A 25,664-nucleotide genomic window follows, 5' to 3' on the forward strand; every position below is an offset into this window, starting at 1 on the left:
GGACATATGTTTTAACTTTGACCCAGGAATGGAGTTAGTGGGTCATATGGTAATTCTGTGTTTTCATTCTGAGGAACAGCCAGACTCTTTTCAGAACAGCTGTGCCATTTTACATTTCCATCACTAATGTATGAGGGATCAAGTTTTTCCACATCCTTGCTAGCACTTTGTATTGTATGTCTGCCTGCTTATAGCCATCTAGTGGTTGTGTGACATGGTATCTCATTGCGGGTGCATGTGTGTGTATGTGTATGTATGTGTGTTTGTAGTTCCCTAAGGACTATTGATGTTGATAATCTTTTTATTAGCTTATTGGCCATTTGTAGATCTTCTCTAGAGAAATTTCTATTCAAATCATTTGCCCATTTTTAATCGGGCATTTGTTTTTTTATTATTGAGTTGTAGAGTTCTTTGTATATTCTGGGTACAAGTCCCTTATCTGATACCTAATTTGCAAATATTTTCTTCCATTCTGTATCTTTTTACTTTCCTGATGGTATTTTTTGAAACACAAAAGTTTAAATTTTTATGTGTTCCAACTTATTTTTTCTTTTGTCATCTGTGCTTTAGGTGTTACATTTAAGGTTTTATCTAACACGAGGTCATAAAGGTTTACTCTTATGTTTTTTTTCCCTAAGAGTTTTATTGTTCAGTTTTTACATTTAGGTCTATGATCTATTTTGGGGTAATTATCCATATGGTGTGAGAGAGGAGTCCAACTTCATACTTCTGCATTTTTAAAAAAATTGTGAATATGTATTATACCTACCCACCCCACCACTCCTAACTGTAATATCCTTGAGGGCAAGGACCAAATTCTAGTTCTTTGTATTTTCCATAAAACCAATGAGGAAATTTTTTTTTTTTTAGGATGATTTGGAGAGTAACATGAATGTTTTTATTTCAATTTTATTTTATTTTTAAGATTTATTTATTGGGGTGCAAAAGCCTCTGGCTTTGGCTCCAGTCATGACCCCAGGGTCCTGGGATTGAGCTCCGCATCAGGCTCTCTGCTCAGCAGGGAACCTGCTTCCCCCTCTTTCTCTGTCTGCCTCTCTCTCTCTCTGCCTACTTGTGATCTATGTCTGTCAAATAAATAAATAAAATCTTAAAAAAAAGATTTATTTATTTACTTTAAAAGAGAAAGATTATGCGGGCAAGTGGGGGGAGGGGCAGAAGGAGAGAATCCTCAACTCCCAGCTGAGTGTGGAGCCCCAGTATGGAGTTTGATTTCACCACCCTCATGACCTGAGCCAATGTCAAGAGCTGGATGTTCAACCAACTGAGCCACCCAGGTGCCCTTCTTTTATTTATTTATTTGTTAAAGATGTATTTATCATTTTAGAGAAAGAGGGAGAGAGTGAGAGTGGGAGGAGGAGGGACAGAAAGAGAGAGAGGGAGAGAGAGAATATTTTCTTAAAAAATATTTTATTTATTTGTTTTTATGAGGGAGAGAGAGAGTAAGAGAGAGTGCAAACAAAGGGAGTGGCAGGCAGAGGGAGAGGGAGAAGCGGACTCGCTGTTGAGCAGGGAGCCCAAGTTAGGGCTTGAGCCCGCATGACCTGAACCAAATCCAAGAGTCAGATGCTTAACCAACTGAGCCACCTAAGCACCCCTATTTTATTTTATTATTAAACATTTTAGTTTTAAGTAATCTCTACACCCAGTATGGGACTCTAACTCACAACCCTGAGATCAAGAGTCATATGTTCCTCCCAATGAGCCAACCAGGTGCCCCTATTTCAGTTTTAAAGGTAGTTACATAGATATGGTCAAACTTCAAATGAGACAAAAGGATACAGAGTGAAAAATGTGTCTACTCTTCATATCTAACCTCCTAGTCCTCCAGTCTTCTTTCTCACAATCAACAACCATGACCAATTTCTTGTCTATCTTTTCAATGATTTTTTATACCTATACTAGCACACACTTGGAATAGAATCCAAAGTTTTTACCATGGCCTATAAAGTCCCCCAGGATCTGGCCTCTATTGCCACCTTATCAACCCCATCCCCTCCCAACTCCATATCCTACTTTTCCTTATTCATTTGGCTCAAGCCATAATAATCCTTTGGTTCTTCCTTGGAACCACCAAACATTTTTCCACATTGGGATCTTTGCACTTTTCCTCTCTGCCCAACATGCTCTTTTTTGAGATAGTTACATGGATCTCGCTCTCATTTCATTCACATTCCTGATCAAATTCAGTGAGGTCCTGCTTGACCATCCAAGCTAAAATAACTATCTGCTCTATTACTTTTTATTCTTGTCCTGCTTAGCACTTACCAATACTTGGCATTAGATTATATCTATTTATTTGCCTGTTTGTCTCCTTTCACTGGACTATAAACTCCATGAGAGTAGGAACATTTATTTTCTATTGTATTGTCAGCATCTAGATCTGAACTTGCATCATGGTAAATGCTCAGCAAATACATTTCTTTAATGAATGACTGAATTTCAATGTGGAGCCTCTATGTGGAGGTGTGGGAATCCTGAGGGGGTAGAGGCAGTGTGGAGAAAGAAGAAACATAGAGAGAGGGAGCTTTGGGAGAACAATGGAGATTGCTGGGACACAAGTTGTTGACAAGCTCTGATGGTGGAGAAAAGTTGAGCAGCCTGGAGAGTTGAGACCAAGAAGCAGGGGGAGGAGCACCGTGAAGGGCATCATGGAACCTGCCGTCTCCATGGGTTTCAAGAAAGATAAACTTGTTTATACTTTCAGCCTGTTCACAGAAATTTCCTTCTACTTTCTGTCTTAACTGAAACCTGGCCTTCCTCTTTGAATAGTATTTCTATTATTTCCCCTGTAGCCTTTCTTCTCTGGGATGGTGCTTGTCATTATTCTACACCCTTCAAGTGTTAAGATTGGCAGTTAAGGAGTCTTCATCTGCTTGGGTCTCCAGTAATTACCCCTCTTCCTGCTGCTCCTTCATGGCTCATGCTCTATGTTCATGCTGCTTCCAAACTCAGACACTCTCTTAGACTTTGGCATCAGAATATGCCTCTTCATTCCAAATCTAGCCACCATCTGAGATAACCTAAATGTCTATATAGATGACTCTCCTGAAACATGGGCCCTCAATTCTTTGAAGACCTCTTCCCCAGGGATTTCTACCTCTCCTTTACTTAGGCTACTTTCTTAACAGCTTCTTCCTTTCTTTAAATCTTTTACCATTCAGATTTCCTGGTCTACCCCTTGGACCTCTTTCTTAACAATATCATCACTTTCTTTGTGCTGATGACATCCATTCCATGACCTGGAAAAACCATAATCATTTAATAAATCCAACTATCAGCTCTCTTCTCTGCTAATTCCAAGCTGGCAAATGATTTTGAAGAAAAAAAAGAGGTAATTGGTGCTATTAAAAGTTTTGGTCTTAAATGCACAAGAATATTCATGGAAACACTGGTCATAGAAACAATGAGAACAAAAAGGAAACAAACGTCTGTCAACCATATTATATGATAGAACAGCTATTAGAAAGACCTGAACTGGATCTATAGAGAGCAACATACACAGAATAAAAAAACTGTTGAGTGAAAAAAAGGAAGAAGCAAAATAAAACATAAAAATGTTGTCAATTAATTTTAAAAAAAAGAAGGAAAGAAAGAAAGAAAACCCACACCAGCCAGAGTGATATATTTTCTGAAGGAATATGTATATGTATGTGAAAACAATACAAAATATCTAGAAGGAAATTAGATTTTAGACAGGGTGGAAAGAATTGGGATGCAAGGCACAGGAAAATGGAACTTCAAATTTATCAGTAACATGCTAAGTTTTATTTTTTATTTTTTTTAAAGATTTTTAAAAAATTTATTTATTTGACAGAGAGAGAAAGATCACAAGTAGGCAGAGAGTCAGGCAGAGAGAGAGAGGAGGAAGCAGGCTCCCCGCTGAGCAGAGTCCAATGCAGGGCTCGATCCCAGCACTCTGGTATCATGACCTGAGTCGAAGGCAGAGGCTTTAACCCATTGAGCCACCCAGGCACCCTAACATGCTAAGTTTTATTTTTTTATTTTTTATTTTTTATTTTTTAAATATTTTATTTATTTATTTGACAGAGAGAGATCACAAGTAGGCAGAGAGGCAGGCAGAGAGAGAGAGAGGAGGAAGCAGGCTCCCTGCTGAGCAGAGAGCCCGATGTGGGACTCGATCCCAGGACCCTGAGATCACGACCTGAGCCGAAGGCAGCGGCTTAACCCACTGAGCCACCCAGGCGCCCCACATGCTAAGTTTTAGAAGAGAATGTGATCATGCATCACCTTTTAATTTAAAATTAATTAATAAATTAAAATTTTAAAAATGAAGATTTACCAACTTCAACTAGATCCTCCATGTTTCAACTGGCCCCTTTTTCTTTTGTTCTCTATTGAACTTTAAACTCTCTCCACTTTTCCATAGTCTCTATGCCATCTGCATTCCTCTGAGTGGGAAATCTCTCCCCCTTAGTTCACAGAGAAAATAGAAATCATCAGAAAGGAAATTAAATATCAATCTTTTTTTTTCCCCTCTTGTGCCCAACATCTTAGGTCATCATCTTTTGTGTGAATTATTTATTGGTCTATTTGCAAAGCTTTTGTATTACATTTTTAAAAAGATTTTATTTATTTATTTGAGAGAAGGAGAGAATGAGGAATGGGGAGAGGTAGAAGGAGATGGAGAGAAAGAGAGAAGCAGAACTCTTGCTGAGAAAGAAGCCTGATACAGGGCTAGATCTGAGGACCCCAAGGTCATGAGCTGAGCGAAAGGCAGATGCTCAGCCAACTGAGCCACCCAGGCACCTCTTTTTTTTTTTTTAAGTTTATTTATTTTAGTAACCTCTACACCCAAAGTGGGGCTGAAACTCACAACCCTGAGATCAAGAATCACATATTCTTCTGACTGAGCCAACCAGGTGCCCCTAACATTTGCTTCTTGAATCTGATTAACAAGAATGTCTCTCATCTCTTTTTTAAAAAAAGATTTTATTTATTTGAGAGATAGCATGCGCACACACTTGCAGAAGTGAGTGGGGGGAGGGGTAGAGGGAGAGGGAGAGAGAATCTCAAGCAGACTCCTCACTGAGCATGGAGCCCAATGTGGGATTCGATCTCACAACCCTGAGATCATGATCTGAGCTGAAATCAAAAGTAGGTTCTTATCCAACTGAACTACCCAGGTGTCCCTCTTGTCTCTTTTTAATATGTGATACCACATGTCCTAAGGCACACGGAGGAGGACTATACCATTGTTTTTCAATAATACATATATAAGCTACAGACTCGAAATCAGAAAGCATCTTCACTTTGGCTTATAAAATCCTTCATATGGAAGACTGATGAGGGAAATCTTTCTATTCTGTATAAAAACAAAACTAAATTCACATACAAAAATCATTACTGTTTGAATACTATTAGCCTACTAATTGGTCTTCCATTTTCACTCTCTGATCCATCTATGTCAACATTAGCTTCTTCTTTTTTTTTTTTTTAAAGGTTTTATTTATTTGACAGAGATCACAAGTACGCAGAGAAGCAGGCAGAGAGAGAGAGAGGAAGGGGCTCAATCCCAGGACCGATGTGGGGCTCGATCCCAGGACCCTGAGACCATGAACTGAGCTGAAGGCAGAGGCCCAACCCACCGAGCCACCCAGGCACCCCTCAACATCAGCTTCTTGAACATGGGCCAGTTAGTTGTCCCCTGCTTAATATCCTCTAATGGCTTCCAACTATACTTAGAATAAAATACAGACTTCATCTAGTAGTCTTTGCATAAGTTAGCTTCTGCCCATCTTTTTTTTTTTTTTTTTTGAGATTTTATTTCACAGACAGAGATCACAAGTCAGACAGAGATCACAAGTAGGCAGAGAGGCAGGCAGAGAGAGGAGGGGGAAGCAGGCTCCCTGCTCGATCCCAGGACTCTAGGATCATGACCTGAGCTGAAGGCAGAGGCTTTAACCCACTGAGCCACCTAGGCGCCCAAGCTTCTGCCTATCTTAATTATCTCTTTAAATTAATTCAGATTAATTTCAATGCCACACTGGCTTTCTTTTTTTTCTTTTAAGATTTTATTTATTTGACAGAGATCACAGGTAGGCAGAGAGAGAGGAAGGGAAGCAGGCTCCCCAGTGAGCAGAGAGCCCTATGCGGGGCTTGATCCCATGATCCTGAGATCATAACCTGCACTGAGCCACCCAGGGGCCCCGCCACACTGGTTTTCTTTGTTTTTTTTTTGTTTGTTTGTTTTTCTTTCCCAATTTAAGTATAGTTGACACACACTGTTCTGTTGGTTTCAGGTATACAGCATAGTGATTTGGCAACTCTATGCATTACTCAGAGCTTACCATGATCAGTGTAGTTACCATCTGTCACCACACAAAGTTATTACAATAGTATTAAATTTCTATGCTGTACTTTTCATCTCTGTGAATTATTTCATAACTCGGAATTTGTACCTCTTAATTCCCTTCACCTATTTTATCCATCTTCCTACCCCCTCCCCTCTGGCAACTATCAGTTTTCTGTATTTATGAGACTGTTTCTGATTTTTTATTTATTTGTTTTGTTTTTAGATTCCACATATAAGTGAAATTATATGGTATTTGTTTTTCTCTGTCAGACTTTTTCACTTTTCATGATAACTCCCTAGTTCTATCCATGTTGTCAAAAATGGCAAGATTTCATTCTTTTTTTATGGCTGAGTAACATATTTTTGTGTGTGTATATATATATACACCCACCACATTTTCTTTATCCATTCACCTATGGATAGCCACTTAGGTGGCTTCCATATGTTGGCTACTGTACATAATGTTGCAAAAACTAAGGGGTGGATATACCTTTTTGAATTAGTGTTTTTGTTTTTTGGGTATAAGTACCCAATTCTTTGGATGCTTTAAATAAACCCTTATTCTTTCCCATTTCAGAACTCTCCTCGAATCTTCTTTCCCTTTCTCATCCCCCAAGACTTGCTGAGAAAATAGCATGTTCAAAGTAACTTGCCATGACCAGCTTCTTTTCATCCTTTGGGTCTCAGCTTACATGCCACCTCCTCAGAGAGGCCTTACCTGGTCATACTAGCTAAAGTATAATTTCCCATGTTATTCTCAAGGTTAGCTTGGTTGTTTCCTTCAAAGCACTTACTATAGTTTTTAAATAAGTCTTAATTACTTTATTTTTTCATTGGTTTACTAGACTTTTGCCTTGCCTCCCCAGCAGTCTAGGAGCTGCACAAAGCCATTATCCACACCTGTCTTGTAACCAGCACATAGTGAACATTCATCTTTGCTAACTGAATGACAAGAAGGAAGTCCTTGGACATCCTGTCCCTCTGCTCTCAGTCAACCCCCTGGGAGCTTCCACCCCCACCTTTCCTCCTCTACTGCTCTTGGGATACTATGGAAGGGGTCCTCCAGCCAAGGCCATTCTCTCCCACCTCCTCAAGAAGCTCCTTGCATCCTTGATTTTTTCTTCTGTATCTTCACCTTTACAATAATTTCCTATCAATAGGTAAAAGATATTCTCATGAAACCACCCACCCGTCAGAAACCCCAAAAGTTCTCTTCAGGCCTCAGGTCAGCCCATGACCACCCTCTTGCCCTGACTTTCAGGATTCAGCTTAACACTCTTCTGTGCTCCTCTACAACTCCTTCTCAGGCTCTTTTTTTTTTTTTTTCGGGAGCCCTTATAATGTTGGGATCTCCCAAAGTCTTTCCCCCCCTCACCCCCCAACTCCCCCACTGACAAGGGGAGGGATTCCCACGGGGGTAGAGTCTGGAAAAGTTCGGACAACGGGGCGCTGAGGAATGAGGCTGGGTGAAGCAGAGCGGACAAGGAGAGAGCTGAGAAAAGCCCGAGGCCACTGGTCAAGGAGGACAGGTGCTGCGGAGAGGACTTGAGCCTCTGTGACGTGTCGTCGGGGTGAAGACAGGAGAGACCGGGAGGCGCGCGCCCGGAGAGGCAGCCTCGAGCTCAGCTAAGAAAAGCGCGCGCTCGTGAGCGCGGAGGCCTCTGTACGCTTGCGCCGGCGTTGCCGGGCACCCGCCGGCAAAAGAACAACGTTGGCAAGGGGTGGGGGCCGCGGGGACTCCGGAAGGCCACCCTTTACCCGGAAATGGTTGTACAGGAACATGGCGTTGCTGGTGCGAGTCCTTGTGAGTGAAGGAGTAATTTGCTGCGGTCGCCCGCTGGGCCCCAGGGTTGGAGTCGGAGAGGGCAGGGCGGGAGAAACTGGAGGAAAGTGCAGGACGGGAGTTTGTGCGGCAGCGAGGCTACGCGGCCGCCTTCTCAGTGGGGAGACTGAGGCAGCGTCCTACTTCCCCCTACCCTCTGTTTGGCTGTGACGTCCCCCTCTTTGGAGGAGGAAGAGAATGACATAGGACCTAAATTTGGCGAAGTTGGCTTTTTTAGTCACCTCATGCGACCGCTTTCCCGCCGGGAGAGGCAGCACGTGGGGGCACTGATTGGAGTGTCTTGAGACCTGGGTTCTAGTTTCTGTTCTGTCACTGATGCCCAGTGTGACCTTGGGCGAGTCACTTTCGGGTCTCGGTGTCCCAATGGGAAAAATGAGGTCAATCTGCAGTCCTTTTGGTTTTTGAGGTTCTCTGGGTTTTGTTTCCGAGATAGTAAGACGATTTATAACTGTACAGTTAAGTGGAATACTATTTTAGGTTGTTAGGTTGAGAGCTGCACGAAACTGGGCTCATATCTGTCGTTCTGACTGCCCAGCACAGTGCATGGCACATCATAGGTGTTCAAGAAATATTTGTTGAAGGAAGGAAGGATTACTAGGCTTTTTAGCAGTTTTTTTTTTTTTAAAGATTTTTATTTTATTTATTTGACCAAAAGAGAGACAGAGAGGGAATACAAGCCAGGGGAGTGGGAGAGGGAGAAGCGGACTTCCCTCAGAGCAGGGAGCCCGATAGGCGCTCCATCCCAGGACTCTGGGATCATGACCTGAGCCGAAGGCAGCCGCTTAACAATTGAGCCACCTAGGCGCCCCTAGACTTAGCACCCTTATGGGAAACTACTGCCCTGTGATTCAGTCCTTATTCTAGCATACTCTGACATCTGGGAATTCAAGGAGAAAGAACGTGGCTGCAGGAAAAGGTTAGGAAGATACAGAGCTTAGTTACTAATCATTGAGGGATGGGAGGGTTTATAATTTTAGGGAATCTTCCAAAAATTGTTTTTTAGAGCAGACACTTTCTGCTCTAAGAAAAATCTGTTTTTTAGAGTAGACACTTTCCATTCCTGCCTCTGGCTGTCTTGTGAGTTGCTATTTACACCTAACTTTTAATCTTATATATGGTTTGCAAGGACTGCAGTTTTACCTCTTGTATTTCTTGTCAGTCTAGCAAAGTGCAGTACTCTCTATTGCTGATCAGTAAGTCTTTGAAGAATAGTAGCTCATTTAACTTACAGAAAGATTCATTTGGTGAAGTAATTGTTGATGCAGGACAGAAATTGATTCAGATTTGAGAACTGTTGGAAATGGCAACTAGGATGTCCTTACTTAGTTTTCAAGGTGGATATGTCAGGAAAAAGATGAAAAGTTTATTGAGCTGTACATCCGAAATGAACACCTTGATTTGTCTTGGAAGTTATTGGCTGCCCCAGATATATTAAATATTCTTGTCCCTGAGTTTGTGGACTGTTGCAGGTTTATTCTTAGGTGGTAGCATCCATTGAAACTGCCTAACTGGCCTCTGTTAGTCAGATTTTTTTCTATGTATTCCTTTCTGTTCTTCTTTTTAGATAAGTTTAGGTAAGGAAAGTCCTTTCACTTTTTTAGGGTTTAAAATCACTTTCACTTTATACTGTGATTGTTTATAAAGTCCTCTTATATGATACAATGTGCTGCATGACAAAGCCATGGACTAGTTGAAAGTGGCAGTAAACATGAAAGCAGCAGATATTTATTGATAACCTATTCTGAAGAGGCATCTTGGTTAGGTACTGAGGAATTCGTAAATACAGGAAATCTACCTGTCCAGGAGTCTGAAGAGCCTCGGTCGAAAGCTTGGCTCCATTACTTACTATGAGTGTGACCTTGAGCAAGTCATCTAATTTCTCTGAGCCTCAGATTTTCTTAAAATTTTGATAGGATTGATCAGAAAATCAGTTGATACAGGTGACATTTAAGTGCTTTTCTTCCCTTCCTTTTACTTTAGCAACTGTTTTTAGAGTTTACTACATTCTAGGAACTATCCAAGGGACTGAGGATGAAAAACATAAACCTTTCTCTCAAGTGTATAATCTAATTAGGAGAGGCAAAAAAGAGAACAACTAATATAGTACTTGAAATGCTGTGAGAGAAGACTGTACCAGGTGCTACAGGAGCAGAGTAAGAGACACACCTAACCCAGCTTGAGGATAAGCATCCGTTGGGGAGAGATGCCTGAACTAAATGAGAGTATTGGAGAATGGGAGAAAGAGCACAGAAAAGAAGCATTAGCTTATTCTACTAATGCCAGACAGCCAAGAACTGTACATGAATCTTTGGCTTGACTAAGGGGTACTTATGGGGAAATGGCAGGAGAGGAGTCAGGGTCTTGTGTTTCAAGGTTAGGATTAGAGTTTTATCCTAAGGCAGAGGAGAACCTTTGAAATATTTTAAGGGAAAATTCATTTTTAATAGGGTTTTTTCCAAATATTATTTATTCATTTTTCAAATAGTTTTCAAGTTGAAAACAACCTGATCTTCATTCTCAAGTTGTTCTTAACACCTATAATATAATCCACGAAGGTACTTCTATAGGGTGAGACCCTGAGTCTTGCAAGTGGGCTAAGGAAGGAGATTTTTGGTGGGTAGGGGGTAGGTAAGCTGCACATGCGCACTGAGGGGGGTTTGAATGGTGTGCAACCTAATGTGAACTGATAGCAGGCCAGGGTCTGGGCCAATTTCCTGTGGTCCCCAGTTTGTGTTGGGCCCTGGAGACTGGGTTCTAGGACAAGGTTACCCTCTCCCTGATCTTTTGTGACTTGTGCTGGAGATACGCAGGTAGTCTGTGATAGTGATGTATATATATTACTTGGCATCATCTCTCATGCTCTAGATGGCATCTATGTCAACGCTTCTGTTTTTAGGGCGAAAATGTTTATTTTTAAAGGTTTTTTGATACATTATTTTTTTACTTAAATTTTTAAAGTTAATAATTGACATACAGTAAGTTGTACTTCTTTATTTACACAATTTGATAACTGTTAACATAGATAGACACTTGAGAAGCTATCACCACAGTAAAAAAAATGAACATGTTTCTCCCTCCCCAAAATTTCTTTGTGCTCTTTTGCAGTCTTTTCTCCTATTGTTCTCCCCTTGCAACCACAACTGATCAGGGGAACACTTGAGTTTCTTCTCTCATTTTTTTTTTTTTTTTTTTTTAAAGATTTTATTTATTTATCAGAGAGAGAGAGGGGGAGAGAGCGAGCACAGGCAGACAGAATGGTAGGCAGAGGCAGAGGGAGAAGCAGGCTCCCTGCCGAGCAAGGAGCCTGATGTGGGACTCGATCCCAGGACACTGGGATCATGACCTGAGCTGAAGGCAGCTGCTTAACCAACTGAGCCACCCAGGCATCCCTCTCATTTTTTGTTTTTATTTTTGAAATTTTTATTTATTTTTTTAAAGCTGTGGTCTTTTTAAATTTTTTTTTTTTTTTTTTTAAAAAGTAAGCTCTAGACCCAATGTGGATCTTGAGCTCATGAACCCGAGATGAGGAGTTGAGTGCTCTACCAACTGAGCCAGCCAGGTGCCTCTCTTCTCTCATTTTTTAATTGAAATTTAAAAATTGTATCTTGAAAATATAAAAAAGTTAAAAAAAAAAAACCTCATCTTAGTGAACTCTCACACCTGCCGTTAGATTTTTGCTTTAATAGATCCCTGTAGCAGTTGTGGATGGATCAAATGGCTGAGGTTCAAGTCCCGAAGCCGGTCAGAAGCTACTCAAGTAATCCTGCAAGAAGTGAGGAAGGCCTATAGTAAGAGGGGAAGTGTGGTTAAAGAGGAAGGGATGATTTTAGCAGGTATTGAGGAAGCTGTCTGCAGGGATGGTGAAAGGTTAGATATTGAGGGTGAGGAAGTGGGATGTCTAACAGTGAGTCCCAGGTCTGCCTTAGATGACTGAGTTCATAGAGCAGTGTCCTTTACTGAACGTATCCAGCTGGAGAGGGTGGTGTTTTGCTGTTAGTGTTTGTTTGTAAGTAGCTGGAGAGTTGGTGTTCAGGAGAGCTTAAGCAAGCTGAGATAAAGACTGTAGTTGAAATAAGATGTTGAGACTTCCATGGCAAGAATATGGATAGTTAACATTTTTAGGGCATTTATCAAGGTGCCCTGGGTAGCTTGGTGGGTGCTGTGCTGGACTCTTGATTTCAGCTCAGGTCATGATCTCAGGATCCTGAGATTGAGCCCCACATAGGGCTCTGCACTCAGTGGGAAGTCTGCCTGAGATTCTCACTCTCCCTCTCCCTCTGCCCTCCTCGCAGCCCTGTGCATGTATGTATTCTCTCTCTCCCTCCCTCCCGCTCTAAAAACAAAAAAAGTTTGACATTTATAGGGCGTTTATCATGTGGTAAGCACTCTTAAATACTTTATATATGTGAATTTACTTAATCCTGACAATAGCCCTCTGAAAAGGTAGACACTGTTGTTTTCTCCATTTTAAGATAAGAAATTTGAACCCCAGAGAAGTAGTATTCCTACAACTTTCTCATTAGTTTCTCCTTAGTTTTTCTCTTCTTTCTCTTCTGCAGCAGTGGGTTTAGGAAGTTCAAACACTGCAGTTGCTGAGTAGCTCTAGCAGAGGAATTGGACACTTGAGCAGTGCAGGGCAGTGGGTCTCGTTTATGGTTTTATCTAATAGTTACCTTTATCACCACTGGGCATAGGTGATCATTTTTACTTTCTTTGACAGTAGTAGAAATTGCAGAAAGCCACTCTGTACTTTAAAAAAAAAAAAAAAGATTTATTTATTTATTTGAGAGAAAGAGAGAGTGTGTGTGTGGGGCAGGGTGGGAAGCAGAGGGAGAGAGAAATTCAAACAGGCTCTGTGCTGAGCACAGACTTGGATGCAGGGCTTGATCTCACAATGCCGAGATCACAACTTGAGCCAAAACTAAGAGTTGGACACTTAAGTGACTGGGCTACCCAGGTGCCCCTCTGTACTTATATTTTTTAATTGTAGTAAAATACACATAAAATATACCATTTTAATACTTTTTAATTTTACAGTTCAGTTGCATTAAATACATTCACATTGTTGTGCTGCCATCACAGCCATCAATCACAGAACTCTTTTTATCTTGCAGAACTGAAATTCTACCTATTAAATGATAAATTACCATGCCCCCCTCTCCTTACCCACCATTCTTTCTGTCTTTATGATTTTGAATATTCTAGGTACTTCATATTAGTGGAATCATATGGTGTTTATTCTTTTGTTACTGGTGTATTTTCCTTAGTATAATGTCTTCAGGGTTATTCTATGTTGTAGCATGTGTCAGAATTTACTTCCTTTTTTTTTAAAGATTTTTTTTTATTAGAGAGAAAGAGAGAGCAAGCGAGCCTGAGAGAGGAGAAGGCTAGAGGGAGAAGCAGACTCCCCACGGAGTTGGGAGCCTGATGTGGGACTCAATCCTGGGACTCCGGGATCATGACCTGAGCTGAAGGCAGTTGCCCAACCAACTGAGCCACCCAGGCATCCAGAATTGCCTTCTTTTTTTTAAGGCTGAATAGTATTCCATTGTATGTATAGACCACAGTCTGTTTATCCATTTGTCTGAGGACAGACACTTGGGTTGCTTCCATCTTTTGGCTATTCTGAAATAGTGCTGCCATGAATATGTATATCTCTTCAGTTCCCTTTTTTCACTAATTTTGGGTATGTATTCAAAAGTAGATGGGGCGCCTGGGTGGCTCAGTGGTTGAAAGGCTCTATCTTTGGCTCAGATCGTGTTCCTGGATTCCTGGGATCGAGCCCCACATCGGGCTCTCTGCTCAGCGGGGAGTCTGCTTCCCTCACTCTCTCTCTGCCTGCCTCTCTGCCTACTTGTGATTTCTCTCTCTGTAAAAAAAAAAAAAAATCTTCAAAAGTAGAATTATTGGATTTTATGGTAATTCTGTGTTTACTTTTTTGAGAATTTGCCATTTTATTTTCTGCAGTAGCTGCAGTGTTTACATTCCCGTCAGGAAAGCATAAGGCCTCCAGTTTCTCCACATCTTTGCTAATGCTTGTTATTTTTCCTTCTTTACTTCCTTCCTTCCATAGCGACCATTTCTTTTTTTTTTTTTTTTTTTTTTTTTAGGAGTGCATAGGAGTGGGATGGGTGAGGAGGGGCAGAGGAGGAGGTAGAGAGAGAATCTTGAGCAGTCTCCATGCCCAGTACAGAGCATGATGATAGGGCTTGATCTCCCAACCCTGAGATCATGACCTGAATAAAAATTGAGAGTTGGACACTTAACTGACTGAGCCACCCAGGCACCCCCTTAGTGGCAATCTTAATGGGTGTGAGGTGATGTCCCATTGTAGTTTTGGTTTACATTTCTCTAATGATGAGTGATGTGGAACATATTTTATATGCAAGCTGGTCATTTGTGTAAATGTCTGTGTGAGTCCTTTGCCTGTTTTTTAATTGAGTTTTTTCTTTTTTTTTTTAAGATTTTATTTATTTATTTGTCAGAGAGAGAGAGAGAGAACCCAAGCAGGTGGAGCGGCAGGCAGAGGCTGAGAGAGAAGCAGGCTCCCCGCTGAGCAAGGAGCCCGATGTAGGCCTTGATCCCAGCACCCTGGGTTCATGACTTGAGCCGAAGGCAGTGGCTTAACCAACTGAGCCACCCAGGCATCCCTCTTTTTTCTTTTTCTTTGTTAAAATTTTATTTATTTATTTGTCAGAGAGAGGGAGAGCACAAGCAGGGGAGCAGCAGGCAGAGCAACAGGCTCTCTGCTGAGCAAGGAGCATAATGTGGGAACTTGATCCCAGGACCATGTTCATGACTTGAGCTGAAGGCAGATGCTTAGCCAGCTGGGCCATCTAGGGATCCCAGTTTTTTTCTTTTTAATATATTCTGGATTCAGTCCCTTATCAGATACATGATTTGCAAATACTTTATCCCATACCATGGGTTGTCTTTTCCTTACTGATAGTATTCTTTGATGCACAAAAGTTTCTAATTTTGATGAAGTCCAACTTAACTATTTTTTCTCTTGTTGCCTGGGCTTTGGTGTCATATCCAAGAAATCATTGTCAAATCCATTGTCATCGTCTGTATTTTCTTGAAGAGTTTCATAGTTCTAGGTCTTAAGTTTAGGTCTTTGATCCATTTTGAGTTAATTTTTGTATGTGTTTAAGGTTTTACTGTGGTTTTTGTTATTTTCTTTGTGTTTGCCATGGGAATTACAATTAACATCTTGATTTATAACAATCTAGTTTGAATTAATATCAATTTGATTTCAATAATATATAAAAACTTTTATTCTATTTAGTGCCATTCCTTCCTGAGTCCCTCATGCCCTGTCGTCAGATTATATATTTATACATCGTGTGCCCATCAGCATAGATTTACAATTACTCTTTAAGCAGTTCCCTTTTAAATTAAAAATAAAAATGGAAATAAAAAATAATTATAAACAAAATATATTTATGCTGTATTTTTTATTTTTCTAAATAGTTGATCTTTATCAATGTCTTTTATTTCTTCATGTGGATTTGAGTTTACTGTCATGTCAGAAGTCTCATTTCAGCCTGGTGTTTTCCCTTTAATATTTGCTATAGAGCAGGTCTGCTGTTGACAGATTTTCTTAGTTTTTTTAAATCTAGAAAATCTTTATTTTTCATCCCACTGCCTCCTGACTTCCGTGGTTTCTGAGAAGAAATCAGCTGTTAATGTTATCAAGGCTTTCTTACACATGTTGAATGGCGTTCCTACTTTCAGGATTCTGTGTTTTTGTCTTTCAGCAGGTTGATTATGATATGTCCATTTACAGATCTCTCTGAATTTATGCTACTTGAGTTAGTTGAGCTTCTTGGACTTCTAGATTGATGTTTTTCATTAAATCTTGGGATTTTTTGGCCAGTATTTCTTCAGATATTTCTCTCTTGTCCTTCCATTATACATATGTTGGTACATTTGATGGTATCCCATAGCTCTCTGAGGCTCTGTGAAATTTTTTCATTCTTTTGTCTTTCTGTTTCTTAGTCTGGATAATCTCAGTTGGCCTATTTTCATGGGCACTGATTTTCTCTTCAAATCTTATGTTTAACCCCTTTAGTGAAATGTTCATTTTATTCTTTTCAATGCAAGAATTTATATTGTTTATTTAATTTATTTGACAGAGAGAGAGAAAGTGAAAATGCACAAGTAGGGGAAATTGCAGGCAGAGGGAGAGGGAAAAACAGGCTTCTTTCTGAGCAAAGAGCCTGACTGCTCAATCACGGGATCCTGGGATCCTGACCTGAGCTGAAGGCAGTTGCGTAACTGACTGAGCCTTCCAGGTGCACCAAGAATTTTTTTTTTTTTTTAAAGATTTTATTTATTTATTTGAGAGAGAGAGAGAGAGGGAGGGGGCTCACAAGTAGGCAGAGAGAGAGAGAGAGGGAAGCAGGCTCCCCGTCGAGCAGAGAGCCTGATGCGAGGCTTGATCCTAGGACTCTGAGATCATGACCTGAGCTGAAAGCAGAGGCTTTAACCCACTGAGCCACCCAGGCGCCCCAAGAATTTCCATTTTTTAAAAAAATAATCTCTCTGTTGATATTCTCTATTTGGTGAGATAGCATTCTTATACTCTGCTATAGTTCCTTAGACATGGTTTCTTTTAGATTTTAAACATTTAAAATAGCAGGTTCCAAGTCTTTGTCTAGATTTTCTAATATCTGAGCTTCCTCAGGGACAGTTTTCTTTTATTTTCTTTCTTCAGGGACAGTTTCTTTTTCTTTTTTTTTTTCTTTTCCCAAATATTTTATTTATTTATTTGACACAGAGAGAGATGACAAGTAGGCAGAGAGGCAGGCAGAGAGAGGGGGAAGCAGGCTCCCTGCCGAGCAGAGAGCCCGACGCGGGGCTCTATCTCAGGACCCTGAGATCATGATCTGAGCTGAAGGCCGAGGCTTAACCCACTGAGCCATCCAGGTGCCCTGCCCCAGGGACAGTTTTTCCATTTTTTTCCCCTTCTGTTTCTTTACATGTTTCATACTTTTTTTTTTTTTTTTGTATGTTTGTTTTTTGTTAAAACCTGGACATTTAAAATAATATAGTATGGCAGCTTTGGAAATCAGATCTGTCCTTTCTCAGAGTTTGTTTATTTTTTTTGTTTAGTGACCTTTCTGTATTATCTGAAACGTCTGTATTCTTTGTTGTGTGGTCTCTGCTTGGTTAGCTTAGTGGTCAGATAATGATTGGAGACTTCCTTAAATACTCGGAACCAGTACGTCTCCTGGTTTTTGCTGAGGGACTCTGTGCACATGTTGGGGCACGCCGTTCTGCCAGTCATTTAATATCTCTGTCTTAAACTTCACTTTCTTCTTGTGCGGAGCCTCAAGGTCAACCAGAGTTCTCAGATCTTCACCTGTTCATGTATACAGCTCTGTGCATATGCATGGCCTTCAGATTCCCAGGAATATGTCAGACATTTTCAAAGCCCTTATGAGCTCATTCTCTTGCTTTTCCTTTTAAGCTTTTTTATTAGCCTTTTGTTTTCCCCAAGTAGTATCCACTACCTTAGGCAGCCATGAAGTTAAACAGTTGCCTCTGTTTGTTTTCAACCAATACTCCTGGGGAAACGTTTTCATATTGGAAGAGTTCCAGGGCACCCTTGCAAATGAAGTCTTACAAAGAACTACTAACAGATCAAATATCGCTAGTGCTTTGCAAATAAGGCTTTAAGGAGGGCACTTGGGTGGCTTAGTGGGTTAAGCCTCTGCCTTCAGCTCAGGTCGTGATCTCAGGGTTCTGAGATCGAGTTCCGCATCAGGTTCTTTGCTCAGCTGAGAGCCTGCTTCCCCCTCTCTATCTGCCTGCCTCTCTGCCTACTTGTAATTTCTCTCTCTCTGTGTCAAATAAATAAATAAAATCTTAAAAAAAAAAAAAAAAGGCTTTAAGGAGCATCAGCCCCATTCAGAAGTCAACTTTTCTCCAGAGAAGATTAGTTCTTTTTAGTGAATATTGCTATTTAGAAGCCGAACCTGGATGCTAGATGTAGTCTGCTTCCAGGACCTATTAAGACAAGGTTAAGAAGTGTATGTAAGTACATACATATACATAAACACACATCTGTTTCTATATTTATATATACATAACAAAAACCCATACTAATTACTCTAAAGCCATACTAGTACCATAGGGCTTATTGTACCCTTCGTCTTTTCATATTTGTTAACTCCTTTCTCTAATAGATAACCCTTAATATATATAATAATTAATATATGTTAATTATTTGCTCAATCTTAGTACATTTACTGATTTGCTCAAATCTTTCCTGGACTTAATTTTTTAAATCTAAGATTGGACACCCCCAACAAAGTGGGAGAAGCAGAGTATTCAGTAAGTATGGACATTCTCTGCTCCTTGTGTCTGAGTAAATACCCTTTTATAACATGCCACTTTGTAACTTGTAGGACAGTTTGCTCAGGTAGTGTTTATCTTTGAGATTATGGAATTGAATTAGTTTCCATGCTTTTGGGAGTACAGGAGCCAGTGGACATTTGCAGAGTGGATTTGGTGACTGTGGTCGATCTTCATTATTCACAGATTCTATATTTTTGAATTCATCATATTTGCTAAAATTTATTTTTGATCCCAAAATCAATACTCATGGTACTTTTGTGGTCATTTACGGATTTGTGCAGAGGAGTTAAAAATTTGAGCTGAAACATCCAAGTTCCTAGCTGAGACAGATACTCTAACTTCTTATTTTAGCTCTTTGTTTTTTTTTTTAAAGATTTTATTTATTTATTTGACAGAGATCATAAGTAGGCAGAGAGGCAGGTAGAGAGAAAGAGGGGGAAACAGGCTCCCCGCTAAGCAGAGAGCCCAATGTGGGGCTCAGTCCCAGGACCCTGGGATCGTGACCCGAGCCGAAGGCAGAGGCTTTAACCTGCTGAGCCACCCAGGCACCCCCTTATTTTAGCTCTTATAGTGTAAGCAAGTACCCTTTTCCAGGTTACTTAATGGCGTGTGTTTTTGCATTTTTGTGCTTTGTTGGTGATTTCCCTGTTGTTGTTGTTGTTTAATATTTTCTTTATTTATTTGACAGAGACACAGCGAGAAAGGGAACATAAACAAGGGGAGGGGGAGAGGGAGAAGCAGGCTCCGGGCCAAGCAGGGAGCCCCATGCAGGGCTCAATCCCAGGACCTGGGATCATGACCCAAGCTGAAGGCAGACGCCTAATGACTGAGCCACCCAGGCTCCCCTGTGATTTCCCTGTTTAATATGGCTGCCAAATGTTAGTGCCATCTAGTGCTGTCTGGTATTGCTAAGTGCAAAAAGACCGTGATGTTCCTTACAGAGAAAATTTATGTGTTGGATATGTTTTGTTCAGGAGTGAGTTACAGTGCTATTGGCTATGAGTTCAATGTTAATGAATCAACTATATATACATATATATAAAATAAGCTGTCTTTTTTTTTTTTTTTTTTTTTAAATAAGCTGTCTTTAAGCAGAAGCACACAAGGTTATATATTGATTGGTTGATGGAAATGGGACCAGAGGCTTGTAGGAACCTAAGCCTGTATTTACCGAAGGAGTGATGGTTCAGTATTGACTAAGTGTTTGTGTGCACTTTACAAAACAAAACTATGAGGAATAGGAAAATGGACGCCATGTAAAGCCTTTTCTAGCTCATGAGTAAGCTGAGGAAAACACTGTGTATCTTAAATACCACATGGAGCAAGAGGCTGGTCAGCAACAGACTGATTATAGTTGAAAAATTGGTCTGTCCAAGTATTTTGAAATACAAATGTAAAATCACCTGCAATTTTCAATACTCACAGGAAATAAAAACGTGGAACCTGTCTAAAATTTTGGTTTTTGAAGCATTGATGAGGCAAAAGACAATAAAACTGGTTCCCATTTAGTTGTGGTGTATTTATTATCCTAGGTTAAAGCAGTAATTTTAACCATTGGAAATGGCTACAAATGTTTTCCTAAACTTGGGAGTTGAGGTTTGCTAATTGTTATAAGCCTGATACATCAGTGTCTGTAAGTGGGAGAGAAGTACTTTCACAGTTTTATATTTATAAATGAAGAACTGGGAGAGGTGCGGAGGAAAATGGACCGAGTAGAGTCAGTAGAACCAGTACTTGGAATCTGGGGATACTTCTTGAAGCTGATGAACTCATGGGTTGGGTAAGAGGGAAGAAGAGGAACTGACCAGAAGGGGATTAGGTTGTGTAGGGAGGAGCACTAATTCCCAAACCAGGGAATCTGAGTCAGGTTTTGGAGCTGCTGAATGGAGAATACAAGACAGGGTATTTAAGTATAAAGTTGAGTCTACAGGGGTCCAGGTGGTAAAGATCAGGTAATCAAGTTTGACTAAAAGGGCACTTGGAGGCACTGCGAGCTTTTGAGAAAGGGAATAGCAGGTTCAGAACAGTATTTTAAGAAAATGGTTCTTGTTGCTGTGACAGTTTGCTATGGAAGGAGAAGCTTCTGCACATAATTCAGTAACAGTTGTTAAAAAGATGCTTTTGTGTGTGTTTTAGAGTTCTTGAGGTGCTTTTACAAATGATCCTTGGAACACTCCTGTGGGGTGGCTTTTATTATTCCCACTTTACATTAGGGAAAATAGAGGTCCAGAATGTTGAGTAACTAGTTCAGGGTCACACAGCTATTTAATAATCATCTTGGAATTCATATACCCTTCCTGCTGCACCTCAGTTTCAATTAAGGGTTTGAACAAGAATTATTGTTGTAGGATTGGAGAAGGAAAGAACAGCGCTGATTGCGTCTTTCTTCTAATAAGAACTGATTTAAAGTGTTGGCATAAAACCAAGTAGAACCAAAATTAAAGAGAAAAGTTTTGTTGACGTGGGAAAAAATATGATGAAATTCTTCAGAAAATCTTTCAGAGTTTTTATTGTTCCTACATGTAACTTCCCTTTACTTTTCTTCCCCTGCTCTGGACTTCAGTCTGCAGAAGTTTATCCCATATTTACATTTTTAGGAAAGGAAGATCTAACATTGAGTGATTCTGGCAAATGATTAAGTGTTAGTAAACAAAAAGCCAGTAACTGTGTCTTATTTAAATATTATCCCAGCAGATCAAATCTCAGCTGAAATAAAATATTAGAAGCTTTACTTTTCATTTAAAACATGAGGGGTTGTGAGTGGTCTATTAAAAATAGTTATACAGGGATGCCTGGGTTAAGCCTCTGCCTTTGGCTTGGGTCATTATCTCAGGGTCCTAGGATCCAGCCCCGCATCGGGGCTTCCCCCTCTCTCTCTGCCTGCCTCTCTGCCTAATTGTGATCTCTGTCTGTCAAATAAATAAATAAAATCTTAAAAAAAAGTTTTAAAACTATGACACTTTAGAAAGCATCTCTAGGTTTAAAATTCCTATGCGTTTTTCTACATCTTACCCCTTCCTGCCTGCTCAGGAGGAAATGGAGATTCACATTCAACTTACTGTTTATTTGGACATGCTGCAAGGTACATTTGTTGATTTTTCTGAAGTTCTGAGAAGTAGGGATTTTTTTCTTTATGTTATAGAAGAGGCAACAAAGACTTGTAGCTCAACAGTGAAGCCAAGAGTCAAATCAGTGCTTTTTGAGTCCAAGTACATGGCTCTTTCCACAGTACGATACTGTGTTTTATTGTTTCAAGACTAGATTATAGAGTGTTAGGGGAGACTTTGGAGATACTCCCTTTACCCTTTCATCCCATAAATGAGCATGGATTCTGGAGTTGGGCTGCCTGGGTTCAAATCTTAACCCTATCATTATAGTAACTGTTTATCTTTTAGAGAGAGAGTGTGTGCACGTGTGTGTGTATGAGTGGGGGCGGGGGACAGAGGGAGAGGGAGAGAATCTTAAGCAGGTTCCATGTTCAGCATGGCGCCTGAGGTGGGGCTCGATCTCATGAACCTGAGATCATGACCTGAGCTGAAGGCATGGTCATAGTGATCCCATACTACTTACTATAAAGGAATTCTGTGAAGATCAGACAAGTCAGTGTTTATGAAAAGGCATTGTAAACTCTTATTTAAATGATAATCTAATTATGAAATGCCTGAAGTCTGCTTATTTTGTTACATTCCTGAGAGGGAACCCATGTACCCTGGCTTGAGTCAGCCATTACTAGAGTTGTTTTGGTTCATAGATCTGGAATAGGTAGGGGTACATCTTCCTTAGAGAGATAAGCATGCGGAGTTTTAGTCTTATTTTGGAAGTTCTCTTTTCTTTTCTTTTCTTTTTAGAGATTTGTATTTATTCATTAGGGAGAGAAAGAAGAGAAGGAGAGAGCGTGAATGGAGAGAGGGACAGAGGGAGAGGGAGACGTAGACTCCCTGCTGAGCAGGGAGGCCTGCATGGGGCTCTATTCCAGAACCCCGAGATCATGACCTGAGCTGAAGGCAGAGGCTTAACTGCTTGAGTCACCCAGGGACCCCGGAAGTTCACTTTTCACGTACCCTGTTCTGGGAGGATTTCTAAACTTCTATACATGGAGTGGGATAGAATTCTTGACATTTTTTTCTCTCTCTAGAAGAACCGGATTAACATTTCCCCATGGGTTCCAGTATGCAGCCGATTGGTACCTATGTCGTCTACACAGGGACAGTGGGGCAGGGCTCTGTCTGGTACTTTCCAGGTAAGGTTTGTTGTTTCTTTGCTTGGTATGAAAACCTTAGTGTTTATTTGCAAATGTCATATATTTATAGATTAGCCAAACAAATTGTGTGATGGAAAAACCTCATGAGACCACTTCTGGGTCTCTGTGGTGCCAGCTCAGGACTGATTCCTACAGTATGGTGTCTAGGGCGTTGCTTCTAAATACCCCAGCAGTGGAACTTAGCCTAGGATACCATGCTACAGTCTGATGATTTTTACTGTTGGGAATGTTTCCAGATATTCACCTCAGAATTAACTTCAGTTTTCTCTTTGCAGCCACATTGTGCCACTTTTATTTGGGGTAAGAAATGTTTCTTTTCTTTTCTCTTTTCTTTTCTTCTCTTTTATTTTCATGAACACAAAATCCAAGGAACAATTATTTGAAGCCTTAGTTTACCATTGACCACATGATTCATTACCTTAGACCCTCCTTGAAGAGTTTTTTCTCCTGATTTTTGTTAATTATACAAATAATTTAGTAATAAAGGAAATAAAAATCATCCATGACCTCAAACTTGAAAACATCTGGTTTTTTTCCAGTCCTTATGTGTGTGTGTGCTAATTTTTTCCTTAGATACCTTAACAAATAACCACAGAATTTTATTTTCTGGTGCCCTTTCACTTATTAGAGCAGACATTATTCATGTTAGGTAGATTGCATAATTAAATTTTTTAATGGCTACGTGTTACTCTATTTACTTAGGCCGTGTTTGATATTAAAATCACTTCCAATTTTTCCATTATAGGCTTAATATAATTACCATTTTCTTGATATATAGTTTTTAAAATTTTTAATTATTTATTAAATATAAGTTACTAGGAGGGTGTACCCTGGGTTGATGAGTATGAGCTGTTTCTTTCTCCATAAGGTTGTTTTAATTTATAGTGCCATCAGCAATGTATATATAGGTAGTCTTTCATTATTACCACCTCTGAATTGGGTGTTTTAAAAAAATTTAAACTAACTGGGTAGAAAATATTGTCTTGTTTTGCTTTGTATTTCTTTATTTATCTGTCAGGGCTAAACATTTTTCTATGTTTACCAGTTGTAGTCTAGTTTTTAAAAATCATATGCTTGTATCATTTCTCCATTTATCTATGGGAATTTATTTTTCTTACTAGTCTATGTGAATTCCTTCTGTAGCCACTAACTTCTTCATATTTGATGTAATTAAAAATATTTTTGATAAAAAATTGTGTTATGTAATTTATTTATGTAAATATGCTAAAACAATTTAAAATAGTATAATTCCCTCTAACTAGTGTGTAAGCTTTTCCCTTCTGAGGACACATTTTGTTTGTGCCTGTACTTCCTGGGCTTCTTACTCACTTTGGCACAGAGTAGGCGCTAAATATATGTTGAATGAATAAAAAATATGTCTGTACAGAGGAGGCATTCTACTTTATGTAGTCATGGAGCTATTTCTTTTCAGAGTTGAGGTATGTTCTGTTACTCTTCGTGCATTGGAAAATTTTAATGAAATTTATCATGGAGTTCTGAGTCATTTGTTTTTGTGTGTATATGGGTTGGGGGGGAACTCATCATGTGAATCTCAGACTTATGTCTCATTCTTTGAATCAATAAACATTTCTTGAGTACCTAGTATGTACCAGGTACTGTATTAGGTTCCGAGACAGCATTATAGCAATCATCCATGAAATAACTTAGGGTGGTTTATCTCATGCTGACAAGAGGTAATTTCAGCCAGTATAAATAAACTGAACATTTTGTTGTGCCTCATTGGCACATTTTCCCACTTTGAGGACCCCTGGTTGGAAAAATCTGGTTTTCTTCAGGTACATGTCTGACAGGGAGACAGATTTAGCTCAGAATGGAGAAGAACTTTGTGTTAATTAGAATTGTGGGGTCATGGGATATGTGGGCTGCATTTTGACATAGTAAGTTTCCCGTTACTGGAAATATTCAGGCAACGGTTAGAAGACTTATGTGTTAAGAGCATGACATAAAAGAATTCATTGGTTGAATGATAGTATCAAATGATCTCTAAGGTAATGTCCAATGCTGTAATCCTGTTACTATTTTCAAAAAGCTAGGGACATTATATTCTTATCTCTGTCTTTCCTAAATAACGTTTTGGAGTTCTGTCATGCTTTGATGAGTCTACTTAAAAAACATTTTTTTAGGGGGGACTGGGTGTAGGTTAAGAGTCTGCCTTTGGTACAGGTTGTTTTCCTGGGGTCCTAGGATTGAGCCCTGAGTTGGGCTCCCTCCTTCTCTTCTCCCTCTGCCTCTGCCCCCCACTCACAGTCTCACTCACTTTGCTCTCTCTCTTTCCCCAGTAAATAAATAAATCTTAAAAAAAATAAAAACCATAAAAAAATCTTTTCTAAAATTTGAAATAAATTTACAGAAAAGTTGCAAAGATAGTATTCTTATATACCCTTCGCCTAGCTTTCTCTAATGTTAGTATCTCCTGTAACAATTGTGCACTTATTGAAACTAGGAAATTAACATTGATATTATACTGTCAACTAATCTGTGTAACTTTTACCAGTCTTTTTTCCACTAATGTCCTTTCTTTGGTTCTTCAATTTCAGTTTGTCTAATATTTTCCTGTAATTAGGTTATACATTTTTGGCAAAAGTGATGTTCCCTTCTCAGTGCATGATTACAGGGGATATATGATGCCAATATGTCTTGTTACTGATGATGCTAACTTTGATCACTTGATTATTAAATTGGTGTCTGTCAGGTTTCCCTACTATGAAGTTACTATTTTCCCCTTCATAATTAATAAGTACCTTGTGAGAAGATATGAGGCTATGCAGATACCCTGTTTCTCAGCATACTTCTCTTCACTACTTTTAACATCCATCAGTGTTTCTTTTTTTAAGATATAT

The 25,664-nt window shown here is 39.7% G+C and overlaps 1 protein-coding gene across 3 annotated transcripts in view; it reads left to right on the top strand.

The window, feature by feature from the left end:
- The first annotated feature begins 7,962 nt into the window (after positions 1 to 7,962).
- LOC116595027 (ubiquinol-cytochrome-c reductase complex assembly factor 1) overlaps positions 7,963 to 25,664 on the top strand; it is a 95,953-nt gene continuing 78,251 nt past the window's right edge. The window contains exons 1-2 of one of the 3 annotated variants that reach the window (XM_032350862.1): positions 7,963 to 8,138; positions 22,678 to 22,782. In XM_032350862.1, the coding sequence (XP_032206753.1) occupies positions 8,115 to 8,138; positions 22,678 to 22,782 (129 nt within the window). In that variant the 5' untranslated portion in view covers positions 7,963 to 8,114. The remainder of the gene's footprint in view (positions 8,139 to 22,677; positions 22,783 to 25,664) is intronic. The other 2 variants (XM_032350861.1, XM_032350860.1) reach the window with 2 other exon arrangements.

Source organism: Mustela erminea, chromosome 7 (assembly GCF_009829155.1).
Source record: "Mustela erminea isolate mMusErm1 chromosome 7, mMusErm1.Pri, whole genome shotgun sequence".
Lineage (NCBI taxonomy): Eukaryota > Metazoa > Chordata > Mammalia > Carnivora > Mustelidae > Mustela > Mustela erminea.